The sequence below is a fragment of the Felis catus genome, chromosome C1, assembly GCF_018350175.1.
Source record: "Felis catus isolate Fca126 chromosome C1, F.catus_Fca126_mat1.0, whole genome shotgun sequence".
Classification (NCBI taxonomy): Eukaryota; Metazoa; Chordata; class Mammalia; order Carnivora; family Felidae; genus Felis; species Felis catus.
In genome coordinates, this window is record NC_058375.1 from 75,314,076 (window position 1) to 75,341,847 (window position 27,772).

At 39.1% G+C, this 27,772-nt stretch overlaps 1 protein-coding gene and 1 long non-coding RNA gene across 3 annotated transcripts; one reads left to right on the plus strand and one right to left on the minus strand.

Moving 5' to 3' along the window:
- Window positions 1–1,786: 1,786 nt before the first annotated feature.
- On the minus strand, window positions 1,787–19,877 carry LOC101082424 (guanylate-binding protein 1). 2 transcript variants are annotated; one of them, XM_003990287.4, is made up of 11 exons: window positions 19,694–19,877; window positions 13,283–13,491; window positions 11,888–12,015; window positions 10,367–10,476; window positions 9,652–9,848; window positions 8,823–9,065; window positions 7,080–7,360; window positions 5,311–5,523; window positions 4,423–4,525; window positions 3,991–4,184; window positions 1,787–3,408 (listed from the first exon to the last, which is right to left on the minus strand). In XM_003990287.4, the coding sequence occupies exons 2-11, from the start codon at window positions 13,470–13,472 to the stop codon at window positions 3,292–3,294; spliced, it is 1,776 nt and encodes a 591-aa protein (XP_003990336.2). In that variant the 5' UTR covers window positions 13,473–13,491; window positions 19,694–19,877; the 3' UTR covers window positions 1,787–3,291. The 2 variants fall into 2 exon arrangements, with proteins under 2 accessions (XP_003990336.2, XP_044892077.1); XM_045036142.1 differs by lacking the exons at window positions 10,367–10,476; window positions 11,888–12,015; window positions 13,283–13,491; window positions 19,694–19,877 and adding an exon at window positions 10,208–10,324 and having other exon boundaries at window positions 9,652–9,958.
- On the plus strand, window positions 4,075–27,772 carry LOC109502446. Its single transcript, XR_002161042.2, has 3 exons — window positions 4,075–4,214; window positions 20,529–20,629; window positions 27,717–27,772. It is a non-coding gene; the product is annotated as an uncharacterized LOC109502446 (long non-coding RNA).

Below are 27,772 nucleotides of genomic sequence, written 5' to 3' on the forward strand. Positions count from 1 at the left end.
AGCTGAGAGGTCCTGCCCTTTTCTTTGTTCAAAGTCGCCCCCAGGCATTCTAACTTTGCTGCTTGCCTCATCACTCTCGAGTAGGTCTTTTGGGCAGCATCCGGGAAAGTGAGGATTATATCAGATGGTTGCTTCCCTTATATTTTGCCCCTGAGGGAAAAGTCGTGGGCTGAGCAAAATTTTTCTCTAGATGCTAAGCTGTTTCAACTTGTGGCAGGGACTGATACCAGCAAAGTGAAATAGCATTCTTTTATTGGTGTAGATGAGGGCCAGGATTTCCTATTCCATTATCTTATGGATTTCAGTTCAGATTCTTTTTAAACTACAAATTCAATTAGAATTCAATTTAGAAGTTACAGTACAATTCAGATCATCTATTTCACCTAAGGTGGGTTTTAGTAGTTTGTGGGGTTTTTTTTAGAAATTAGTCCATTTCATCTAATTTGTTGAAATTACGCATGCAGAGTGGTAACAGTATTGAGTTTTAGTTTATCTGTCTATCAAATATTTAAAGGGTTTCTTAAATTTTTATCTTTGTGTTTATTTTTCAGTCAATACCTTAATTGGCCTAATTGATTCTTTTTTTAAATCTTTAAAAAATTTTTCTAATGTTTATTTAGTTTTGAGAGACAGAGTGTAAGTGGGGAGGGGCTGAGAGAGGGAGACACAGAATCTGAAGCAGGCTTCAGGCTCTGAGCTTGTGTGGCCTAATTGACCCTTGACCTGAATATGTGGAGGATAGTTTTCAGCCCCTCCCACTATATCAATGGACCTTATATATCCTTTCATTAAACCCATAGAAGGAAAAGTAACAGACTGTTACTTAAACAGTAGAAAATATACCTATCTAAGTTAAAAAGAATTTTGACACAAGAACATCATAAGGGTCAGCAAATATAGGTCCTAACATATGCTAGCTTTGGCAGACTGAAAGGTTATGGCCTTGAATTACCCTTTTCTTGTTATTATATCACCCAATGACCCATCTCAGATTTACTATATCAGAAAGTCAAGGGAAGGCTAGGGCCCAGAGAATCTTTATATTTAATAAATTGGTTTTAATGCACAGTGGGGTTGAAGACTACTGGTGAAAGCAACATGCCTCCCTGGAGACAGCTTCATTTTGTTCCTGGAGATAGTATAGAAAAAGCATTAAACCAGGCATCAGATGATTTGAAATCTGGTATAGACTCATGCTATCAAGCTAGAAAGGAAGTTATGTAATTTTGCTTAGTTTCAATGTTATTATTTTTAAGATTTTTTAAAAATTTATTTTGAGAAAGAGCTGGGGAGGGGCAAAGAGAGAGATAGGATCCCAAGCAGGCTCCACATTGCCAGCATGGAGCCTGATGCAGGAATCAAACTCACAAATCATGAGATCATGATCTGAGCCAAAGTCTAGAGTCAGACACTTAACTGACTGAGCCACCCAGGCGCCCCTTAATGTTAGTATTTTCAAATGGTTATTAAAGAGACCACTACTTGGTTTTGAAGGCATATGTGTTCTTTCTACCATGAAGTTTCTTTAGTTAATAAAAATGTATTTTATTTACTCCTTTGTTGCAATGCAGCTTGGATAAGAAAAGACAAAGCCTATTTATATAAGCATTGTGGGTCTGTGTGCATACCTACATACATGCCGTAGATCTCCCTGATCTCCAATGAAGGCAGTCAAATGAAAAAATACTGCTTAGTAGCATGTGTTTAACTGTGGAAAGAGGTATTCACCATGTAATAGGAGGTAAGGGGGTTCATTGGAAGAAAATGTCCCTATGCAATCAGCAAATCAGTCTTATTAATGTGGATTTAATGGCATTAGCTACTTCTCTGCATTTCTCTCATCTTCTAGTATCTTGAAACATTGTATAATATTTTCAAGATCTTAACATACAATTTAATACACATTCCCTTACAAATGTAAGCAACATAAGGCAGATATATAGACTTTGACCAATGTTTTTATAGAGCAATAATCTGGAAACTATGGCTTATGAGTGCTACTTATTTTTGAAAATAAAGTTTTATTGGAACACAGCCATGTCCAACCATTTATGTATTGTCTATGACTGCTCTCACACTACATGGCAGAATTGAGCAGTTGAGACAGAGACTGTAGGGCCTACAAAGTCATGAATAGCCACTACCCGGTCTTTTGCAGATAAGTTAGCCAACCATTGGTGTGAAGAGTAAAGCCTTATTTTTGGGTGAAAACTGAAAAAAAAAAAAAAGCCCAGTGAAGCATATTTTATTTTTAGCTTAAAAATAATTTTTAATCATTTTGAAAAATATCAACCATTTACCTAGGAGTTTAGAAAATTAGGAGAAAGTCTGTGTATACTAATACCAAGAGCATTGTTTTGTTATTCAAAAAATATAAAAAACAATCTATAATCACTTTGGGGAAAATCAGCAAACTTTCAAGTATAGACTGTTGAGAAGTGGAAAAAGGTTGCCTAATTTATAGGATCTTAAATGATTTATTAATTAACTTAGCTCAGTTTTCTAGTATGTTATCTGTCATCATTTAAAGTCCATCTTTGTGAATTATATATTGTTACAAACACATAATGCATAATTGTCATCATGTTACTATGTTCAGTCCAGTGTCAATTATCTAAACCTCTAAAATGTACCATTAAAGTTACAACCTGGGTGAATTAAGTAAAAAAGGAGTTTCCTTTTTTGGCCCATTTGTTTGTGATCCAATCCCTATTCATGCTAATGGTTTCTTCTACCTTCTTTTGAAAATTCTGTAGATTCTAGATCTCTATATAAGGTGGTTTGCTTCTGCTTAGAATCCATCAGGGAGGATTGTCCATTCCTAGGGCCTAGTGATCACATCATTGCTCACAGATGGTGCAGCTGTGATATAATGGAAAACCGCACGTTGCTTTCACTAAGAAGCTAGGATGGTCCTCCTGACACTGAAATCCATTGTACACTTGGCCAGACTGAAGCCCAACTATGTTCCTAAACTTTTACCTAAGACTTTGTTCAGTTTCCCTTTGTCTACTAGTAGTCACCTAGAGGAATACATTTTTCCTGAATGGTACCAGCTCATATACTTTTTGTGTTAGAGAGGTAAAATTGACCTTTGTCATACAATTTATAATATTTTTTTGGAAGATGGATATGATTTTTAATTACAGTACTGCACATCTTTGCAAATTTCTAGTGTTACAAAAATGCAAAACCCAATTACTTTCGAGTGTAATGCTATTTTTCCAAATTCAAAGGTTACTTAAGTTATGCCTTGGATAAGAATGATCAGGAGCTCTGTTCTTTAGGTCTTCAGCTTAAGAAACATGTTTTCTTTGGTTTTTCCATGCTCTTCTGGATATTTTGTATCTCAGTGTGAAGTCGTTTGCTCTCATTTTGGAATCCTTCCTTTAGTAGACGAGCCTGTTCCTAAAAAGGGACAATTGGAGACTGAATAAAGTATAGGGCTGAAGTAAATCTGTAATTTATAGCTAGTTTCCACATTTATTTTTTTTTAGTGTTAAATTTCTTCTTGACATTTTCTCTACCCTTAATTTTCATTATACGTTCTCTTGAGTGTCTTAGCTCTGTGATTACATTTCTACTAAGTGGTGAAGACAGTTCAGATATCTTACCAAGTTGTGTGACCCTAATCCTTTCTGAACTTCTGTTTCTTTTTGTAAGTAATAGAGACACAGCAGTTCTTGCTTCGTATAGTATTAAGCAAGAGATCCATATAAGAGATTTTTCAGAATGCCTAGCAGAGAACAGCTACCATGGATGAAAGGATGTACAGATAGAGGACTGGATGTGACCTAACCACAAATAAATCTTTTAATAACCAGATAGAGGCAGGGGCCAGGTCAGGCAGGCAGACAGAAATTGAAAAGTACAAGTGGCAAGCAAGGTCCTTCTTGTAGGCATCATGTTATCACTGCCACACTAAGATATGATGAGGGAGAGTGGAGAGAAAACAGAAAACAGAAACCTTAGGGTAGTACAATTAAATACCTGAAGTTTGAAAGCTAGAATTCTCTCTTGTTCATCCAGCCACTGGACTCTATCCCTTTCCATCTTCTCAGTTAATTGTCTCACATGTTCCTGATGACTCCTTTCTTTCTGTTCCATCAATTGCTGATTCTTTATTTGCATTTCTTCCAGTACTTTTGCTGCAGCCTGTGCAGATTCAGCTTTCACACGTTCCACTGAGAGGAGGAAAAAGAAGACAAATGTATGTGAGTAAGCATGTTGTCCCTTTCTTCCTTGCACACTTACCGGTCATTGTTGCTGTTGACTACATATGCCCTACTCAGAAATGACTTCAGCAAGTAAGGGGCATTGTTGTTCGCCTTGCCCTAGTTTAAGGATCCCAGGCTTACCCCGCCAAATTATTTAAGCTTTAAGAACTCTTGAGGCTATCTAGTCTCTTGACTGGCTCCTCACCTTCAATCTCCTTTTCCTTTTCTGTGAGAGTCTGGTCTGTCTGTAGAATCGCATCAGTCACAGACTCCTTGGACTTCAAGTATTCCTGAAGAACCTCTTCAGCCTTAGGACCCAGAGAACATGGAGTTGGTAATAGGAAATGGATAGAAGCACTCGTTCCTGTTTGTCTTCCTATCATCTTTTCCTCTAGGAATTGCTCCTCTTGGCCTTAGTGTGCCTGGTTGTCAAGAGTCCTTGCTACAGGCATGGACACATGCTCTGAGCTGGCCAATCATGGCAGCCTACTAAGCAGAATCCTTTATAAGAGACTGAGATAGACACTGGGAAACAGAGATTCTTTGTTTTTTTTTAAAATGAGGGCTCTAATTTTGGAGGTGTTGGTGCTCTGGCCCCCTAAGGAGTGAGTTGTTGAAAAAAGAAGTCATTATGGAGAAAGCAGATCAGAGAAAAGGTGGAGGGAGAATAGGAAAGAAGGAAGTGTAGGGTTGAGGGGAGTAACAGACAGACAGACAGATGATGACATTATTTGAAATCTTGGCTCCAGTTGTCCTTATAGCCAGTTTAAAGCCTAAACTGATGAATTCCCATTTTTGTTTAAGAAAATGGGTTTCTGTTCCTTGCAGCATAAAGATCCAGCCACAGTAGTGAATTGCAATAACAACTTTGTGGTTGATCTGAAAATCCAATTAATAACTCAATTATTAATTGAGTGCACTCTTGGATGAGCACATAGGACGTATCTGGTGTAATTGGTTCCCTATACATGTTTACTGAATGAAAGCATGAATGCTGTTGTTCTCACAAGGTGTGCGATTACACGTGGTTATTTTAGTCTTTCAAGGAGGCATGTCAGCAGCTTTCCAGAATCAGCACATAAATCTTGGTTACCTGTATCCCTTTATTAGGTTGCTGAAGATATTTTGTCTTCAGCTCTTGTATTTTCTGGATGAGGAGACGGTACCCTCCTGGTTTAGAATAAACCCCCTGCTTCACAGCTTCTTCAAGAGGACTGAAAATATCCTTAAGTAAATCTGAGCAACGATCCGTTGATGCTTGCACATTCTGTTTACAAAAGTCATCTCGCTTTTTTTCCAGCTGGGCCTTTGATGTAAAAATAGGAGGTAAAAAGAATAACAGGGAAAAGATGTTAGCATGACCTTAGAATATCTGGAAGCGCTTCTCAGAAATAAGCCTATGACCCTAGAAAAAGTCACAGGCACCCCAACAGGACCATATCCTTCTTCCTGCTCCTGACTTTTACTGAAGTCCCTTTCTCCTTAGAGGTGAAGTTCAGAGCAGAGATTGCTAGCTTTCTTGCTATACCTTTAGAGATAAACTTCTGCTTTTCAAATTGGACCAGTGATTGCATATGGAATAAATGTGGCTCAACATAAGCCTGCATATGGATAATCAGGGCAATATCCTGATTGATTAGGATATCAAATCAGTCTGATAATAGTGGGCATTTGATTTAGAAGCTCTGATTGTGACTTATGTGAATTTAGGTAAATTAAGAGGAAGAATATTATTCATGAAAAAAATGTTTTAAAACTTTGAGTTCAATCCAAAATCTATAAAGAGCTCACCAAACTCCACACCCAAAAAACAAATAATCCAGTGAAGAAATGGGCAGAAAACATGAATAGACACTTCTCTAAAGAAGACATCCAGATGGCCAACAGGCATATGAAAAGATGCTCAACGTCGCTCCTCATCAGGGAAATACAAATCAAAACCACACTCAGATATCACCTCACACCAGTCAGAGTGGCCAAAATGAACAAATCAGGAGACTACAGATGCTGGAGAGGATATGGAGAAACGGGAACTCTCTTGCACTGTTGGTGGGAATGCAAATTGGTGCAGCCACTCTGGAAAGTAGTGTGGAGGTTCCTCAGAAAATTAAAAATAGACCTACCCTATGACCCAGCAATAGCACTGCTAGGAATTTATCCAAGGGATACAGGAGTACTGATGCATAGGGCCACTTGTACCCCAATGTTCATAGCAGCACTCTCAACAATAGCCAAATTATGGAAAGAGCCTAAATGTCCATCCACTGATGAATGGATAAAGAAATTGTGGTTTATATACACAATGGAATATTACGTGGCAATGAGAAAAAATGAAATATGGTCTTTTGTAGCAACGTGGATGGAACTGGAGAGTGTGATGCTAAGTGAAATAAGCCATACAGAGAAAGACAGATACCATATGGTTTCACTCTTATGTGGACCCTGAGAAATTAACAGGAACCCATGGGGGAGGGGAAGGAAAAAAAAAAACAGGTTAGAGTGGGAGAGAGCCAAAGCATAAGAGACTGTTAAAAACTGAGAACAAACTGAGGGTTGATGGGGGGTGGGAGGGAGGAGAGGGTGGGTGATGGGTATTGAGGAGGGCACCTTTTGGGATGAGCACTGGGTGTTGTATGGAAACCAATTTGACAATAAATTCATATATTAAAAAAAATAGGAAAAAAAACCTTTGAGTTCATTGTAATAAAATTTGCTCTTCTCTTTATGATAAAAACAAAGAGTGGTTATCACCATTTTAAAGTCTAGTAGGAATTGCCTCTTTCAAAATAAATACCCATTTCATTTTCCGGTAGTACTCTGCTTTCCAAGACCCTAATCCATAAGAACTTGAGAAAAAATTACCGCTAAGTCCTTTTGACATAAATGGTCTATGTCTTTGAAGGAATTCCTCATGAAGAGTTCAATGGCCTCTTTCTCACAGGCCCTGTGCAGGTTCAGTAGCTCCTGGAGGGTTTCTGTGGGCAGCTGCAGCATCTGGCCCATCTGCTGGTCATAGTGGGCAATGGCCTTTTGCACTGCGGCTGCATTCTCAATCTGGGCCAAGGCCAGGATTGCATTCTCCATGCAGGGCAGATCTCCACGGCTGATGGCATCGACATAGGTCTGCACCAGTTTCTCTAGACCTACAAACAGAGAACAAATAATGTTGCTTGTTGTAGGTGGGATGAGGAAACATTCCATTCTGTGTGATTCTGATCATGTCTACTACCACCCATTTGCCTCAAAGCATCAATGTCCTCAACATCACCTGGAGCCTTGCTAGAAATGTCGATTCTCAGCCTCTGACCCAGATCAAGTGAATTAGACCCTCCTCTCTGGCAAGATGTCCAGGTGATATGTTTACACATCAAAGGTTGAGAATCTGTTCTAGATAGCATAGGCCTATGTTTACTGAGTGTTTTCATTCACTTTACCCTTAAGCACCATTAGGACAGGAACCATACCTCTCTCATTTATGTCTCTATCATCAGCCCTGGTCTGTGGCAAGCATTTGATCATTGTGGAAAAAATCAAAAGAGTACTCGACTTTGTTTATTCTAGCAAAGCGTCATCCAAGACAACTTTCTGTTATGATGGAAATATTCTATGTCATCCAGCTATTAGCCACATGTAGGTATAGGCTTTTGAAATATATAACCACAAGAGACTCTTAAAAACTGAGGATAAACTGAGGGTTGATGGGGGTGGGAGGGAGGGGAAAGTGGGTGATGGGCATTGAGGAGGGCACTGGTGGGATGAGCACTGGGTGTTGTATGGAAACGAATTTGACAATAAATTTCATATTAAAACATAAATAAACAAATAAATAAATAAATCTGTGTAATTGGAATTTTAAGTTTTCTTAAAAATTTTTTTTTAAATGTTTATTTAATTTTGAGGGAGAGAGAGAGAGACAGAACACAAGTCAGGGAGGGGTAGAGAGACAGGGAGACACAGAATCCAAAGCAGCCTCCAGGCTCTGAGTTGTCAGCACAGAGCCCGGAGCTTGAACCCATGAACTGTGAGATCATGACCCGAGCCAAAGTCAGACGTTTAACCCACTGAGCTACCCAGGCATCCCAGAATTTTAAATTTTCTGTAATTTTAATTAGCTCACACTTGTGTAAGCGGCTACCATATTGGACAATGCAGGTCCTAATAAATAGGGCAATTTTAAGAAATAGAACTTGATTTCTTTAGCCTTTCCTATCTTTTCTCACCCAAGAAATTTGACTAGTAAAATCTATTAGAAATGTTGATGTCATCAAGAATTTAACATGGAAATAGCAGTAGATTCACATTTTTTTTTAACGTTTATTTATTTTTGAGACAGAGAGAGACAGAGCATGAACAGGGGAGGGTCAGAGAGAGGGAGACACAGAATCTGAAACAGGCTCCAGGCTCTGAGCTGTCAGCACAGAGCCTGATGCGGGGCTCGAACTCACAGACTGTGGGATCATGACCTGAACCGAAGTCGGCTGCTTAACCGACTGAGCCACCCAGGTGCCCCTAGATTCACATTTTTTACAGCTGAAACTAGGTGGATGTAATTCTACTCTCCTTTAGTCTTAACAATGGAAGAAAAAGACTGGGAAGAGGACTCACGAGGTCCATTGACTTTGATGCCTCCTGAGAGAGTTTTAGTTTTGGAATTCTTAAAGATGTAGGAACAGAAGGCTGAAGCTTGTTGCACAAATTCAGGATCCAGGTCATTATCATTCAGTGTCTCAAGCTGGCCTAGCTTCTTCCGATGAGTGGGTCGATCAAAGATAAAGCATTTCTTCTTCGGAAAGAACTTCCGGATACAGAGTCGGGGCATATTAAAATTTTGATCACTTTGAGTGGTACCTGCAGGAAGATAAAAAAGGCTTGCAAACTTTTTCTGTAAAGGACCAAACAGTAAATATTTTAGGTTTTGCAAACCAGGTGGTCTCTTCTCCAAGTACTCAATTCTGCTATTGCAGCAAGAAAGCAGCCATAGACAATCTATAAATGAGTGGGCATAGCATTATTCCAATAAAACCTTATCTACAAAGACAGCTGGTGGTCTGGGTTGGCCATCATTTGCCTGTGAGCCATAATTTTCCAACCCCTGAACTAGAGCACTATTCATGCTTTTACCTATTTTCTTCCAGACAACGCCTATTCTTCTCCATATTCTTTGGCTAATCACAAGCCCTATTCAGGGAGATAAAATCAATCTGATAATAGCACAGGGAAAAATAAAAGAGAAAGAAACTATTCTTAGAAGAGAGGAGAATATAATTTAAAATCAAATCTATTAATTCATGTATTAAACAAGCATTAATTCTTACTGATGGCCAGCTAAGAAGAAATAGAAAACTATAAATGTAAGAAAACTGTAAATGGAACACGGACCAAATAATAGTTTCTTATGTTTTATTATCTCCATTTATTTCTAAGTCCTTTTTACCTTGTTTAAGCTTGAGAGAATTCTCCAGGTACTCATCAGCTGTGATGGGTAGTCCGTCTGCTTCCAGTTCTAAGGAGAAATCCCTCAGCGTCCACACAAAATCTGGAAAGAAGCTCACAAAGTCTGCTGAATCTTCAATCCCGTTGGAATTAGGGGAGGATTTCGCCCTGATTCGATCTGACAGCTCTGTCACATAGCTGAGTAGCAAACTAAGGAAAACTGGCATCAAAGAATAGTGTCCCCATCCCATATTGGTTCCGCATATTAAAACCTTCACTTCACCTTTGTTTTTAACCCAAGCATCAATTTTCTTTTCTTTTTTTTTTTTTTAATTTTTTTTTTTAACATTTATTTATTTTTGAGACAGGGAGAGACACCATGAACGGGGGAGGGTCAGAGAGAGAGGGAGACACAGAATCTGAAACAGGCTCCAGGCTCTGAGCGGTCAGCACAGAGCCTGACGCGGGGCTCGAACTCACGGACCGCGAGATCATGACCTGAGCTGAAGTTGGATGCTTAACCGACTGAGCCACTCAGGCGCCCCCCAAGCATCAATTTTCTAGTGGGTACATAGAATCTTTCCCCTGCCCTTGAATTATTTTTCATGTTTTCTCTTTTTGTGCTTGATTCGCCAGGATTCACAACCAAGCAGCTGGTTTTTAAATACAATTCTTCCCTCTTACTTTGAGGCTATTTTGAACTACAAAAAGGATACTGCAGTTGGTCCATGGCCTGCTGGTTGATGGTTCCCATGCTATTGTACACAAAGGTGCTGCTCAGGAGTATTGCTAGGGCAAAGATCCAGGAATCGTTCTGGTTGTCACCCTGTGAATCAGAACATGTGCAAGCCTGTTAGGTTTCACTCTCCTGACACCTAGATCCTGACTTTCTAGATCAGCAGCTGTAAAAAGATGCTTATTTAACTAGAGGTTTTTTTTTTTTGTTTGTTTTTGTTTTTGTTTTTTAAGATTAATGACCTATATGAGAAAACCAAATCCAAACGAAAATATTAGTGGGATTTGGATTTTGGATCATTTTATGATTAGTAATTTTAATTTACACTGATTCTCACTAGGTCTTCTTATGATCATTGGCAGATAATTACAAAACCAATAGTAAAGGTTGGTAGGCTTTCTAAGGCTTTAAATAGAATTTAAATTTAGAATTTTCAGGGCGCCTGCGTGGCTCAGTCAGTTGAGCATCTGACTTCAGTTCAGGTCATGATGTCGCGGCTCACGAATTCGAGCCCTGCGTCAGGCTTGTGCTGACAGCTCAGAGCCTGCAGCCTGCTTCAGATTCTGTGTCTCCCTCTCTCTCTCCCCCTCCGCTGTTTGCGCTCTGTCTCACTGTCTCTCTCAAAAATAAATAAACATTTAAAAAATAATAATAAATTTAGAATTTTCTCTTCCTTTTTACAGCAAAATTGACTTATGTGAGAGTAATAATACCTGTAGCTATTTTACTGAGCAATTATTAGGCACCTAACATTTTCCATTACTTATCTTATCCAAAACAACACTGAGTCAAATAAAGATCTACTACATCTGTTTTACAAATTCAGAAAGCTGAGGTTAAAAGATGTCAAATAATTTGCTAAGGCCACTGAGTTAGTGACAGGGTTTACATTTAAACAAAAGGGTATGGAACTTCAGAACCTAAAATTTTAACTACAATTCTCTGCAGGATTCAACTCGTGACATTGATTTTATTTGTTCTACCTTTAAGCTTCTGGGTTAACTGGCTTAGCATACAATCTTTTTTAAAAAATAGTTTTAATGTTTATTTATTATTTTTGAGAAAGAGAAAGACAGAGTACAAGTGGGGGCGGGGCAGAGAAAGAAGGAGACCCAGAATCTGAAGCAAGCTCCAGGCTCTGAGCTGTCAGCACAGAGCCAACGCAGGGCTCGAACTCACGAACCCTGAGATCATGACCTGAGGCGAAGTTGGACACCTAACGGGCTGAGCCACACAGGCGCCCCCCACACAGCCTATTGTTAATCATTGGAATATTACTAATTACTACTGACCACTATGATCTTCTTCTAGGATTCTGCCTTATATACATTTTCCTGATCCCTGGTTGCTAAACTTGGTCGGAGGGCACATAAACAGAAATAAAACAAAAACAAAAACATATTATGGTTAAGTGTAAGCTCTTATTTAAAGAAAAATTAAATTGTGTAGAGAATATTCAGGGATGAGGGTCTTATTTCGAAACTGATTCCTCAATCCTTACCTTCTCTACATCTCCCAGGCCCTCTGTGTCAAGAAGAACTAGGGTGTGGTCTGGCTTCTTGGGATGAGGCACACACCACATCCAGACTCCTTTGGTGTGAGACTGCACCGTGGAGCCCAGAGAGAAGCCTGTGAGGGAGAGTGGGGATAAGAGAAGGTGGAGTTTTAATAGCAGATGGAACTAGAAATCCTACAATGCAACGCACAAAAAAAAAAAACCTGATTAAAACAAGAGCAAAGGACTTGAATAGACATTTCTGCAAAGCAAATATACAAACGACCAATAATCAAATGAAAAGATGCTCATCATCATTAGTCATTAGGGAAAAAACAAATTAAAACCACAATGAGATACTACTTCACACTCATTGAGATGGCCACTATCAAAAACCCAGAAAAAAGGAAGTGTTGGGGAGGATGTGGGCATATTAGAAACCTTGTGTATTTCTGGTGAGAATGTAAAATGGTACACTTGCTGTGGAAAACAATATGATGGCTTCTTAAAAAAAATTAAAATAGAATTACCATATGATTTGGAGATATATAACCCCCACAAAATGAAAGTAGGGATTTGAACAGATATTTGTGCCCTCGTGTTTTTAGCAACATTATCCATAATAGCCAAAAGGTGGAGGCAACCCAAGAGTCCTTCAACAGATGAAGGGATAAACAAATCAGTATGCACATATTAGTTATTCAGCCTTAAAAAGGGAGAGAATTCTGACACAGGGTACAACACCGAAGACATTGTGCCAAATCACAAAGGACAAATAATGTCTGATTCCTCTCAAATGAGATTCCTAGAACAGTCCAATTCATAGAGAGAGTATGTAGAATGGTGGTTGCCAAGGGCTGGGGAGTTATTGTTTAATGGGTACAGAGTTTCTGTTGAAGAAGATGAAAAAAAGTAGGGAGATGCATGATGGTGATGGCTGCATAACAGTGTGAATTTACTTAATGCCATAGAACTATATGTACACTTAAAAATGATTCCAATGGTAAGTTTTATGTTACATATATTTTACAACAATGAAAAAAAAAAGCCAATACAGACTTAAACATTCTTTGCATCTTAATAACCAGTGGAAACTTGCTTTTGCTACATGAACATTTTAGTAAATGTCTTATTATGTACATTAATTATTTTTATTACTGCACTAGTCTTTCTAGGAAAGGAACAATTTATGCTTTTAAAAGAGGAAACTAAGGCAAAGTGGGAAGAGTGATGAACTGACTCTTTTAGATTACAGTGAAGATAAGAGCATAATCGTGTATTAAAAGATAACTTTCAATATTCCTCCGCGTTCTCTAACTTCCTGTCCTTGCATCACCACGTTCAATGCAGGCAGTGTAGGTGGACAGAAGGGACTCCGAGGAGCTTTTTGGTGCCACTCACCCTTGTTCTTCCCAGCCAGCTTGTTCATCAGGTAGGATTTGCCTGTGCGGTAGAGGCCCACGATAGCCACCACCACGAGAGGATTCTTGGTGCCTGACAGGATCTCCAAAGCTTCCTGATTAGCCACCAGTTGCCCTTCAGTGTTCTCAATGAGGCACACTGGGGCCGGCATGTGGATCTCTGAGGCCATGTTCAGAGTGTTCCCTGGTCTGCAAGGGAAGAGATGGGATGAAATAAAATTTCCAGTCCAATTAGATCAAGAACCTCACCAGGTTGTTTTACATTCAGAAGCTGGAGTCCTCAGTTTCCACAACCTGGCCATAAGTTTTGTGTCAACATTGAGATAGATGAGGGTAAGATCTGTATCATTTTAGAAAGTTACCGAAGTATTATCAAAGTAGTCCATTGAAAAAATATTGGTATGACCATATCTTATGAATGTTCAGCCACTCTCATGAACAAAATCGGTCATTAAATTCACCATGGAAAATTTTCCTTTTGTATTCTCATTAAAAATTTTAGAGGGGTGCCTGGGTGGTTCAGTCAGCTAAGCGTCCGACTTCAGCTCAGGTCATGATCTTGTGGTCGGTGATTTCGAACCCCGTGTGGGGCTCTGTGCTGACAGTTCAGAGCCTGGAGCCTGCTTCAGATTTTGTGTCTCCTCTCTCTGCGCCTCCATGATTCACACTCCATCTCTCTCTGTCTCTCAAAAATGAATAAATGTTTTAAAAATTTTTAAATTTAGAGTAAAGCAGGGGTGCTTGTGTGGCTTAGTTGGTTAAGAATCCACCTCTTTGATTTTGACTCAGGTAATGATCTCACAGTTTGTGGGATTGAGCCCTGCATTGGGCCACGCTTATAGCACAGAGCCTGCTTGGCATTCTCTCTCTTCCTCTCTCTCTCTGCCTCTCCCTTGCTCACATGCACATATGCATGTGTGCATGCTCTCTCTTAATATAATAGAAAAACTTTAAAAAATTTAGAGTAAATGTTAAATGGAAAATAGAGTAGAATTTAGAGGTATTTATTTTACATTCCGGTTATATGTAAAAATTCAATGTTGATTTATTTATTCATTAATTCTTACTATGAATACTTTCGTACATTATTTCATGCATGCCCTTTGAACAGTTCCCAGAGATTTTAAATGTGTTTCTCCCCTGATAGATATGCTTGTTTTGCTGGAATGAGGGTCCACAGAACTTCTCAAATTGCCATTCCAAAAGTGAAACCAATATAACTTACTTTTGCAAATTTTATAAAAACATATGACCATCTGGAACACATGACCAGGGACCCTTCGAAAGCCTTGGCATGGGCTTTTATAAGCAAGGGGCCTTTAAACTTCATTAGCTTCACAGTAAGTTAGCCTCCAGCTACATGGGGGTACAAGTGCACTACTGGAAATACTTACCATGGCTAAAAATCATGTTTATATATATGTGATAAGGGAACAAAAGACTATGAAATAAGGATTAAAAGGTCAGGAGTCAGAGGACCCTGGGAAGATGGCAGAGTAGGAGGATCCTAAGCTCACCTTGTCCACCTAAATAACAGCCACACCAGTGTAATTAACCCAGAAAATGAACCAAAGACTGGCAGAACAGACTGTCTACGGTTAATCGTAGAGAGGAGGCCACATCGAAAACAGTAGCAAAGGTGAAGTCTGGTAGGAAACTAAGCTAATCTGCAAGACTAACTGCTTGTGGATACCATAAGTACAGAGAAGGGAGAGGAGCAGACCCCACACTGGGCACTTGAGACGTGGGGTACCTGCACATGTAGTGGGGAATTAAAGTCCCCATTACATTTGGCTTTGAAAATCAGAGGGCTTAAACTTTCAAGTTTTTACCATCAGTAGGGCTTAACATCTTAAGAAAAATATTAGAGAGCATGGAGGGTAATAGAAAACTGAGTCCCTACCCCTAAAGATCCAGCAGAATGAACAATCCCACTGAGATACAGCATAGAAGCAATAATTTGAGAGGCACCTTGGGTGTATGAGGAGATTTATTTACTAATCTCAGAATGTGTGCAGTAGGGGCAGGGATCTTTAGGAGACTTCTCCAAGAACTAAATAACTGGTAGGTGCCATTTCTCTCTCCTAACCCCAGATTAGCTACATGGACACCTGTGGGAACTAGCACGACCACACATCATCTAGTTTGCTAACACCATGTGCCCTGTTCTCCTGCAGATCCCCCCCCATCCAACACACCCCACTCAAGAGAAGTTCCTTCAAAGTGCTCTGGCCAGGTCTCATCCTTCAAGCAGCACCAACAGTGGCCAGCATCACTCCACATTGACTGGGAGAGGGGAAGACAAGCACACACACCAATTTAACTGCAGGCTCAATGGTGGGCTGGGTCAGACATCCGATCAGACTGCTAGCTCTACCAACCAACTTCACAAGGGGCAGCACAAAGGAAGAGCCCTGTAGTCTGGGTTACCTGCAACCCTGAAAGACAGACTGGGATCAGACTGGGGTCTAACTGTAGGCTCTGTCCACCAATGAAAGCATCTAAGGGAACAATGCAGAAAGAGCACCATGCAGTTCAGTGTGACCACAGTTCTGGCAAATGGGTTGAGAGCAGGCATCTGGTTTGACCTAGCTACAAGCCCAAGGCTGCCCCAGACTGGCCCTGTAAGAGCACAGAGACCAAACCCTGCTCATAATAGGGAAAGAGGGCCATTTCAGACAATTCACTGAAGGCAAACATGGCTCAGCCACAAAAATAAGCTAACACAACACACATATGAGACACCCCTGAAAGTGCCACGTTCTGGTGAAGGGGGGACATCGCACTAGAGGACACTATAAAACCTCTTCTTCATAAGGCCACTATTTTCAAGATCAGGAGACATAGCTAACTTTCCTAACACACAGAAACAAGTGCAGAATGTTATACAAAATGAAGAAACAGAGGAATATGTTCCAGATGAAAGAACAAGACAAAAATCACAGTACAAGAGCTAAATGAAATGGAGATAAGAAATATGCCTGACAGAGAATTCAAAGTAATGATCATAAAGATATTTACTGGACTTGAGAAAAGAGTGGAGGATCTCAGTGAGACAAACAAATGGAAAGATACTTTGTGCTCACTGATTGGGAGAATGAGTAGTGTTAAAATGTCCATACTACCTAAAGAAATCTACAGAGTTAATGCATTTTTTTTATTTTTTATTTTTTAAATAGTTATTTATTTTTGAGAGAGAGATAGAGTGAGAGCAGGGGAAGTGCAGAGAGAGAGGGAGACACAGAATATGAAGCAGGCTCCAGGCACCAAGCTGTCAGCACAGAGCCCAACTTGGGGTTTGAACTCACAGACCATGAGATCATGACCTGAGCTGGTCAGTCGCTCAACTGACTGAGACTTCCCCCAGTGCAATTTCTATCAAAACACCAATAGCCTTTTTCATAGAAGTAGAACAAACAATCCTAAAATTTGTATGGAACTACAAATAGCCAAAGCAATTTTGAAAAAGAAGAACAAAACTGGAGGTATCACAATCTCAGAATTCAAGATATACAAAAAAGCTGTAGTAATCAAAACAGTATGGTACTGGTACAAAAAGAGACACATAGATCAATAGTATAGAATAGAGAGTCCAGAAATAAATTCATGCTTTTATGGTCAAATGATCTACAATAAAGGAAGTAAGAATATACAGTAATAGGAAAAAGACAGTCTCTTCAACAAATGGTGTTGGAAAACTGGACAGCTCTATGCAAAATAATGAAACTGGACCATTTTCTTAGCCATATACAAAAATAAACTCAAAATGGATTAAAGACTTAAATATGAGACGTGAAACCACAAAATTCCTAGGAGTAAACACAGGCAGTAATTTCTTTGACATCAGCTATAGAAACAGTTTTCTAGATATGTCTCCTGAGGCAAGTGAAACAAAAGCAAAGATAAACTATTGAGACTCCATTAAAATAAGAAGCTTTGCACAGAAAAGGAAACCATCAACAAAACAAAAAGACAATGTACTGAATTGGAGAAGATATTTGCAAATGATATATTTGATAAGGGGTTAATATCCAAAATCTATAAAGAACTTATACAACTCAACACCCAAAAACCAATAATCCAATTAAAAATGGGCAGAAGACGTGAATAGACATTTTTCCAAAGAAGACATAGAGATGGTCAATAGACACATTAAAAGATGCTTGACATTACTACTCATCAGAGACATGCAAATCAAAATCACAATGAGTATCATCTTATACCTATCAGAATGTCCAAAATAAAAAAAAACTCAAGAAAGTTGCCGAGGATGTAGAGAAAAGGATTCTGGCGAACTGCTGGGGGGTGGAATACAAACTTACAAACTGGTACAGTCACTCTGGAAAACAGTATGGAGGTTCCTCAAAAATAGAACTACCACATGATCCAGTAATTGCACTACTGGGTATTTACCCAAATAAAACAAAAACAGCAATTTGAAAGGATATATGCATCCTTTTGTTTACTGCATCATTATTTACAATAGCCAAACTATGGAAGCAATCCAAACGTCCATCTATAGATGAATGGATAAAGAGGAAATGGTGTATATACACAATGTAATACTACTCAGCCATAAAAAAGAATGAGATCTTGCTATTTTCAACAACATGGGTGATATAGAGGGTATAATCCTAACTGAAATAAGTCAGTTAGAGAAAGACAAATACCATATGATTTCACTCATATATGAAATTAATTTAAGAAACAAAGCAAACAGAGCAAAAAAGAGGGAAAAAAAAACGCAAAAAAACCCCACCCAGACTCTTAAATATAGAAAACAAATTGGAAGCTGCTGGAGGCAAGGTGGGTAGGGTTTGGGGTGAAACAGGTGAGGGGATTAAGAGTGTACTTATTGTGATGAGCACTGAGTAATGTATAGAATTGTTGAATCATTATACTGTACACCTGAAACTAAAAAAAAAAAAAAAAAAATCAGGAGGCAGATCAGGAGAGGTAAAGGGCAAGTTGTTCAAGGAAAATATTTGTATTTTCAGCATACATTTCTAGGTTTTCTGTTTTGTTCTGCTCTTCCATTTTGTAGAGAAGGAGAAGCAGGAAGAGGAGAATAGACGGTGGGGAAGAGGGATGAGAGATGAAGGGAAAGTGAAACTGGAAAGGAGAGAGAGTTGTCTGGTAAGATAAATAAAGCTCGTGCCAAGCCAAGGAATTCAGGGCAGGAGTTTCCAGAAGGCAAGATTGGAACTGATTGAGAGCACAGAGAGGTCAAGGCAAACAAAGAGGTAGACCTTAGTGATGCATCACGGTAGATTCTTTAAAGAGGAAGCTTTCTAGTCAAATGGGCTCCAGATTCTACTTGTAAGGGGTAAGGAGTAAGTTGGCACTAAGTAATTGGATGTACTGAACCTGGACTATTTCTGAAGGAAGAAATACACTTTGAAACAAAGTTCAAGTGTGTGATTAAAAAGAATGATGTTTTCATAAATCTTCACCTTTAGCTCTGGGTTTCAGATTTTTCTTTCTCTGTCTTTAACAGTATCAGGTGGGGATACCTCAGCGGCTCAAGACTCTATCTTGGCTCAGCTCACGATCTCATGGTTTCGTGAGTTTGCGCACTGTGTTGGGCTCTTCACTGGCATCTCAGAGCCTACTTGGGATTCTCTCTCTCCCTCTCTCTGCCCCTCCCCTGTTCATGCACTCTCTCTCTCTCTCAAAATAAATAAACATTAAAAAAATCAGTGTCGGGTGGCTGTTCACCACACCACACCTCATTTACTATTCTTTCCTTCTCCTGAATATAACATATTTGCAGCCTTTCAGTTTCTTAGCTGCAGTCGGATCTGTACTGAGCAAGTTCTATCAAAGATAATGGGAATTTAACTGTGTCCCCAGTCAACACAAAGTCAGCAAAAAGAAAGACAATCCTAATGCACTTCAAACTTCATTTATCCCCATGTCTGCTGGTGCCTAATTTCACACAAGCACAGTAGTAACAGGTAGGAACATGCTACCATCTGATGACCCCAGTATTTCATTATCTGACCTAGTATCCCACAGCAGGCTCAACTGCAGCCCGTCTTGATGCTGATCACTTTTTTTTTTAATGTGTATTTATTTTTGAGAGAGAGTGCAGGGGGAGGGACAGAGACAGAGGGGGACAGAGGATCCAAAGCAGGCTCTGTGCTGACAGCAGAGAGCCCGATGTGGGGCTGAAACTAATGAATTGTGAGATCATGACCTGAGCTGAAGTCGGATGTTCAACCAACTGAGGCACCCAGGTGCCCTTAGGCTGGTCACTTTTTAAGAAAACTGACCTCTATAAAATCCTTTCCCATCCCTGCCCCAACCTTGTCATGAGCCCCATTTCCTGGAACAGAGCTCCTTTAAAGCTGAAGAAAAAGCTGCTTTGATAATGAAGTGGAGTTCTTACCTTTTATTTTTTCCTCTTCGGTTAGGTGGAGAGGTTTCTGTTACTTCTCCCTCTCTCACTGGATCATGGATCTTTTATTTTACCTGTGTAATGTCATTGGACTTTCCAGATTTCCTTTAAAGACGAACTAGAAACAAAGCAACCACTGTAACAGACTTTATCTGAAACTGAAAGCATTGGGACACAAAACAATTATTCAAAGACCATAAAAGGAATTTCTGGAGGCTGTGCTAGTGGGAGGGTATATGGGCTTAACACAATTTCTCAACTAGAACCTTCACATTTTTTTGAAAGAGATTTCAGAGAATGCTCGCTGATTTTAAAGAATGTCTATCAGATATGCAAATACAATGAAATGGAGCTCAGAGTTGGGGTTCAGGTTGAGAAACCTAGAGTGAGGAAGCATCATGTGAATTTTTAGGTCTAATTTCCTCACGTGATGAACATACAATGGACCTGGCTTTATACATACAGCAAGTGAGGAGAAGAATATGCCCCACACACAGTCACAAACACCCAGCACCTGGCACTAATACCCAGTGCACAGTCAGGAAGGGGCTCCAAGAATTGCACACATGTTTGAGGCTCTATGCTGACTGCTTTATGTGGGTTTTACAACATATCATATGCTAAACGTTTCCCCATGTTTTTATAGAAACAGGAACAGAAAAGTTGAACGTCTCAGCCCAAATCACAGTAGTATATATAAGTAATCTGAACTGAATCATTCTTGATCCCAAACACTCTTGTGAAGCTACTTCACTACACTGCCTTTCTAGGCTTTCTGAGTGAATAGCAAAAGAAGTAATGGGTTTATTTCTTGATTGTTTTACAGAACTATGTGTGTTTCAAGTCTAATTCATTTTTGATTACAATAATGCAAAATAAGCAACAATGTCTTCATCTTCCAGTGAAAACAAGGAGGCTTGAGGGAGGGTAAGTATGCCGGTCCATATTCATTGAGCAAGTCACAGGGGTGGGAATCAAATTTTAAGCTCTTTTTACCTTTTGTTTTGTTTTGTTTTAGAGAATTCAAGCTGGGAGAGGGGCAGAGGGAGAAAGAGAAAAAGAGAATCCTAAGTAGGCTCTATGCTCAGCATGGAGGCCAACATGGGGCTTGGTCTCACAATCTGGGATCATGACCTGAGCTGAAATCAAGAGTTGGATGCTCAACTGACTGAGCCACCCTGGTGCCCCTAAACTCATTTTACCTTTAAATCCTCTGCTTTTTCTCCTCTTCCACATTGCTTCTGAAAGGAAGGAATAGGGAAATGAGGAGAAAGGGAGAGATTGATTAGGTTCTCTGCTGATCCCAGATCTCTATACCCGGAAGCCAGTGTGAGAAACTTAACAAATAGAACTGAATACTCTCTTTTCTTTTTCCTTTTTGAAATTTGCTTTGAAAAATGAGTTAGCTGGGACTTTCTGTTGCTGGGACACACCCAGTTCCTTCCTGCCTTGATCCCTGAGGCACAACTTTACAGATCTGAAACTTTCTTACCCTTGATCTTGACAAAATCCCTTTTTATTCTGTTGGTCTCCAGTGAACCCTTTGCAAATCTCCTTCACATCACCTTGATTTTTCCGCCTTATGATACCTGACATTCAAATTCATAAAAGCAGTTAACTAATGTATTCACAGCACTTACAATAGGACTTGGCATAGAGTAGAAGTTCAATGGATATTATGTGACTAAGTATAAAATGACCCCAACTATGCAAGAAACCCCACACTTTTGCCAATTTGAATATGTAAACTTAAAAAAAATTTTTTTAGGTTTATTTATTTAGAGAGAGAGTGCAAGCGGGGTAGGGGCAGAGAGAGAGAGAGAAGGGAGAGAGAACCTCAAGCAGGCTCCAAGCTGTCAGTGCAGAGCCTGAACCCACAGGGCTCAAACCCATGAACTGTGAGATCATGACCTGAGATGAAACCAAGAGTTGGATGCTTAACTGACTGAGCCATTCAGGTGTCCAAATGAGTAGTTAATGCCTTTTTTCCATATGTCTATCCACTTTATCATGAAATGATGGAAGTTTGAATCAAGACTTGTGGTATCCTTTGGTGCCATTCTTTAAGCTTTTACGGTGAGGGATTGGAATCATTCTGTTGGGACTACTCAGGCCTGCATTTGTCTCTGACCTAATAAACAATATTCAAATTGTAAGAATTGTTCAAACTATTATGAGATCCTAGCTAGTCTATTCCAGAACTAAAAGTTTGTATATATTGTTCAGTTAGTGAAATGTTTACAACAGTACAGATGTTACATATGACATGTAGTTTTCAAAGTGAGTGAAAAAAAAGAATCTTCAAAATTTGTTGAAGACTCCACAGAGCATAAAAAACCTTGAATTTACTTGAATTCAATGTAAATAAAATATAAAAGTATTTACTAATGTCTTGAAGAAACCTGACCATTATTTTGAAGGGATTGCTGCAATTATTACATTAAATATTTTTAATTTAATTTAATTTATTTATTTTAAAAAATGTTTACTTATTTATTTATTTATTTTGAGAAACAGAGAGAGAGAGAGAGAGAGAGAGAGAGAGAGAGAGAGAGAGCAGGGGAGGGGCAAAGCGAGAAGAGAGAAAGAATTCCAAGCAGGCACCACACTGGGAGCTCAGATCCGATGCAAGGCTTGAACTCACAAACCATGAGATCATGACCTGAGCCAAAATCAAGAGTTGGATGCTTAACCAAATGAGCCACCTGGGCACTCAATTTATTTTAGAGAGAGAGTGGGAGATATAGCGTGAGCAGGGGACAGGGGCAGAGGGAGAGAGAGAATCCTAAGCAGCCTCCATGTTCAGCATGAAGCCTGACGTGGGGCTTGATCCCATGACCCTGTGATCATGACCTGAGCTGAAATCAAGAGTCAGACACTCAATCGACTGAGTCAACCAGGAGCACTGCAATTATAACATGCTTAAAGAAATTTTTTTAACGTTTATTCATTTTTGAGAGGCAGAGAGAGAGCACCACTGGGGGAGGGGCACAGAGAGAAAGGGAGACACAGGATCCAAAACAGGCTTCAGGTGCTGAGCTGTCAGCCCAGAGCCAGATGCAGGGCTAAAATTCATGGACCACAAGATCATGACCTGAGCTGAAGTCGGATGCTTACCTGACTGAACCACCCAAGTGCCCCTGCGATTATTATATTTTAAAATGAGGTTTGCTCTACTGAACATCATGATGAAAAATGATGTTCTTCCAATAATGAAAATGTCATGGGAATCATCAAACTATTTGCTAGACTTAATCCACTTTTGCGTGGCTACTTGGAAAAATGCTAAAATTAAAAAACAACAACAACAACAACAAATATATCTGTGTCCCAGATTATGAATTAGTCAAAATATAAGGAAAACATAAAGTCAAGTGGTAAGTAGAGTCCAAATGTTACTCCATTACTGTACATTTTTCACGATTTCAACGAATACTGATCAATTGGCAATATTGTGTATTTAAGTTATTACAGAAAACCATGAGAAAGTTGTGGGTTTTTTCCAATTGCAATAACTTATTTGTACCTTTAAATTTTTTTTAATTTTTTTTTTTTTTTTTTTTTTTTTTTTTTTTGGACAGAGAGCGAGAGACAGAGTGCAAGCAGGGAGGAGCAGAGAGAGGGACACAGAATCTGAAGCAGGCTCCAGGCTCTGAGCTGTCAGCACAGAGCCCGATGCAGGGTTCAAACTCACAAACCATGAGATCATGACCTTATCTGGAGTTGGACCCTTAACCGACTGAGCCACCCAAGCATCCCTTCTTATCGGTGACTTTATTCAACAATGTGAAATATGGTCTGGGTGATTGTAACTTGCCATGGGACAGTATTTGTGGACATTACTATGAGTTTGTCATATGCCAATGCAGCCATACAAAAAACAAAGACAAAGGGCTGCATGCACTCTTTTTTTAAAAAAGATTTTATTTTTAAGTAATTTTTCACCCAATATGGGGCTCAAACTCACAACCCTGAGACCAAAAGTCACATGCGTGGCTAACTGAGCCAGCCAGGCACGCTTAGGGCTGCGTGCACTTTTTATAAACATTAATAAGTAGAATGTGCTGTCCCCATAGGAGTTCATTACCTTTTTCATCAGATGATATGCTGACCTTCTAGTACCTGAAGTTATCAAACCTTTAAGTATCTTTCCAGTTATATTTTCTCTTTGGGTTAGTCTGGTTTTGTAGAAGGAGTATCTTAGGCACACCATTGAAAAGCTAAAATGGGATGCTTGGGGCGCCTGGGTGGCTCAGTCGGTTAAGCGGCCGACTTCGGCTCAGGTCCTGATCTCGCGGTCTGTGAGTTCGAGCCCGCGTCGGGCTCTGTGCTGATAGCTCAGAGCCTGGAGCCTGTTTCAGATTCTGTGTCTCCCTCTCTCTGACCCTCCCCTGTTCATGCTCTGTCTCTCTCTGTCTCAAAAATAAATAAACATTAAAAAAATTTTTTTTAAGTGGGATGCCTGCTTTTGTTTATGACAAGGAAAATCTAGAATGGATGGTGGAGGAGGGAGATGATGAACATCAACTATGACCTGTGACAAGTTGTAGGAGTTAAAGTCTGTGGCATATACCAAGTCATGTTATTAAGTCCTTTATAGAATTGTAGCTACTCACCAATTTGAAGATACGATGATGGATTGCATTTAACATAGGGCACAGTGATCAGAATGATGCAAGGGGTGGACCATTTTAGATGTTTCTGGTGTGCTAACTTGAATCCTCTCAATTTCACTTCCAATTCCAGCTCTGGCTGTAGTGGACAGTTCAGAGAAGGCCTGAACTCATCTCAGGTGGTTAGCATCTTGCTTTAGTAATATAAAAGCCGTGTTCTCACAAGAGATTACAGGGGCTATAGGATTGGGGTTTCTTCCCTATAACTTCCCTCTCCTGGTCTCTCTGAAACACGCTGGTCATGCTCCTTCCCTAGGGCCTTTGCACTTGCTGTTTCCCCTGCAACTTATGCTGTTTCCCTAGATATCCAATGACCTTCTCCCTTACAGCTTTAGATCCTCACTGAAATGTCACTTCATCGGTGCTGTTTCTGATCCCTTATATAAAATTGCTCTTCTTCAAATTGCCAGCACTTCTTCTCCCCTATTCCTGCTTCTCTTTCCTGCATAGAAACTGTGATCTGATATTCTGGATAGTTTATGTTATTATTGCCTACTAAAATGTTACTTCCACGAAGGCACAGATTTCTGTTTCTTTTTGACTTTTGAATCCCTCAAAAACAGTGCATGACACATGATAGGCCTTTAGTAAGTATTTGTGATTAAGTGGATCAAATTGGGAAAGTGAACATGTTGGTTAAAGGTTATGCTCTTTTTGGAGACTTTTGAGACATACTATAAAATTTGCTTCTGGAAATGTTTGCACTCTCCTACTCTCCAAGTGCATATAAAAGCACCTGTACTTTCACATCCCCCTGAACAGGTGGAATCATGCTGTTTAAAATCTGACCTACGCTGAGAGGTAGAAAATACTGTGCTGTTTTAATAGACAATTTTGTATTAGTACTGGGGAACCTGGGTGGCTCAGTTGATTGAGCATCCGACTTTGACTCAAGTCATGATCTCACAGCTTGTGAGTTCCAGCCCAGTGTCGGGTTCCATGCTGACAGCTCAGAGCCTGGAGCCTGCGTCAGATTCTGTGTCTCCCCCTCTCTCTCTGTCTCTCCCCTTCTTGCATGCTCTCTCTCTCTCTCTCTCAGAATAAATAAACATGAAAAAAACTTATTACTATTGAAAAAGAACATATATTTATATAATTATTTTTATTACATTGTTATCTCACAGTATATAAGCTTTGTTGAGGCATTGAAGCTTGAGTTCATATTATAATAAGTAAAATGCATCTGGTGCCTGCTGTATGGTAGACATTGTGCTAATTCCTTACAGGTGTTACTAACTAAATTGAATTTACCCTCAGTACATGCTTATGAGGTAGATATTATTATCTGCAGTTTACAGACCAGTTAATACAGGTTAAAGATATTTTTTATTTTATTTATTTATTTACTTATTTTAAAAATCAGTTAAGATAAGGAAACAAATATGTATTTATACTGTCTTATAATTACATAATTTACTAGTTTTCTTTCTCTTTTTATATGCATGCATTCATTATCTGGGTTCACTTTCAGCCTGAAGAATTTCTTTTACTATTTCTCATGAGATGGGTCTGCTAGCAAAAAATTCTGTTTTGAGGTACCTGGGTGGCTCAGTCAGTTAAGCATCCAACTTCAGCTTAGGTCATGATCTCATATTTTGTGGGTTTGAGCCCTGTATCGGGCTTTCTACTATCAGCATAGAGCCTGCTTCAGATCCTCTGTCTCCCTCTCTGTCTCTGACCCTCCCCACTCCAAAATAAATAAACATGTAAAAAAAAATTCTCAGTTTTTATATATCTGGAATTCTTTATTTTAATTTTTTATTTGTACACGTGAAACTAATATTATACCATATGTTAACTAACTGGAATTTAAAGATGTTTTTTAAATGGCAGTTCACTGGGCCACAAGACTGACAGTTGAGATTTCCTTGAATGATAAGTGAGTGTATTAAAAGGGGAAGGTCAAATTAAGTTCATTCATGGCTCTGTACCTGCAAAAGTGGACTAGAAGACTGGTGATGTATGTCTCTCCCATATCCTCGCTAAATATGACAGTCTGATTAGTTATTTTATAAATTAAAAGTCTGGTTCTTCTCTACTTTTTCTTATTAGTAAGGAATTTCTTGTCTCAGTTAAGGACAACTTGACTGAACACATGTCAGTTGAAAATGAAAGCAGGAACAGGCTCTTGGTTTCTCAGAAACAGGCCAGATGTTAAGAAAGGCTCCTTCCTGTGTAGTAAAATGAGTTGTGTACCGTTTTTGTGCATTTTTTTTTTTTTTTTTTTGTTTAATGTCAGACTTGAGAATTTTTCTAGGGACTTTTTCTTTTAAACACTGGGTATGAAGAAGCTGTATTTCCTTGCTTTCCAGTGCACTTGGAGTCGTGGTCTCTAGAATACTTACTCTAAAAGATACACCTCAAATTAATTTGCATGATAGAATTATTACATTAAAAATTTATGTGTATATGCTTAATGGTTTCAATTGTTATCCAGAATTACAGGTCTGAAATGTTTTTATATTAGCTGCTTTTCACATGGAGAATTCCATGCAGAACATTTTAGGGTACTCAATAGCAGGAATTCATTTATTCAGTTGGGGTCCCTGAGTCTCATATACAATAGGAGGCAAGACCAGCAAGTTGGAACAACAACTTGCAGTGTGTGTGTGTAGGGGGGTAGGGGTGGAGAGAGAGAAAGAGCATATGTACTTCCCATTCTTCTCTCACTCCACCCCTTAACAACCACCATTCTACTTTCTGTGCTTATGAGTTTGACTATCTTAGATACCTCATATAAATGAAATAATAAAGTATTTGTCTTTTGTAACTTATTATTTCTCTTAATGCTTTCATAGTTAGTCCTTGCTGTGGCATGTGACAGATTTCATTTTTAAGACTGAGTAACATTCCATTGTATGTGTACACAACATTTTCTTTATCCACTCATCTGTCTGTAAGGACATATGGGTTGTTTCTACCTCTTGATTATTGTGAATAATGTTGTAATAAATGTGGGTATGCAAATATCTCCTCAAGATCTTGCTTTCAGTGCTTTTAGATATAGATACTCAGTAGTAAAATTTCTGGACCATATGGTAACTCTATTTTTTATTTTTCTGAGGGGCCATCTTACAGTTTTCCATAGCAACTGCATCATTTTTTATTTCCACTCACATTACACAGGAATTCCAATTTCTCCATATTCTCACTAATATTTGCTATTTTCTATTTTTTTGATAGTGGTCATCCTAATATATGTGAGATAATATCTCATATTTTTTATTTGCATTTCTCTAATGATTAGTGATATTGAACACCTTCTCATATGCTTTTTGGTTATTTGTATATTCTTTTTTTTTTTTTTAATTTTTTTCAACGTTTATTTATTTTTGGGACAGAGAGAGACAGAGCATGAACGGGCGAGGGGCAGAGAGAGAGGGAGACACAGAATCGG

What these genes read in the sequence shown, in the direction of transcription:
- LOC101082424 (XM_003990287.4), bottom strand. Translation starts at nt 13,472, where the DNA reads ATGGCCTCAGAGATCCACATGCCGGCCCCAGTGTGCCTCATTGAGAAC. An exon ending in GCTGGCTGGGAAGAACAAGG is followed by an intron (nt 12,016 to 13,282) that starts GTGAGTGGCACC and finishes TCTCCCTCACAG; the next exon opens with GCTTCTCTCTGGGCTCCACG. An exon ending in GCCTGGGAGATGTAGAGAAG is followed by an intron (nt 10,477 to 11,887) that starts GTAAGGATTGAG and finishes TCTGATTCACAG; the next exon opens with GGTGACAACCAGAACGATTC.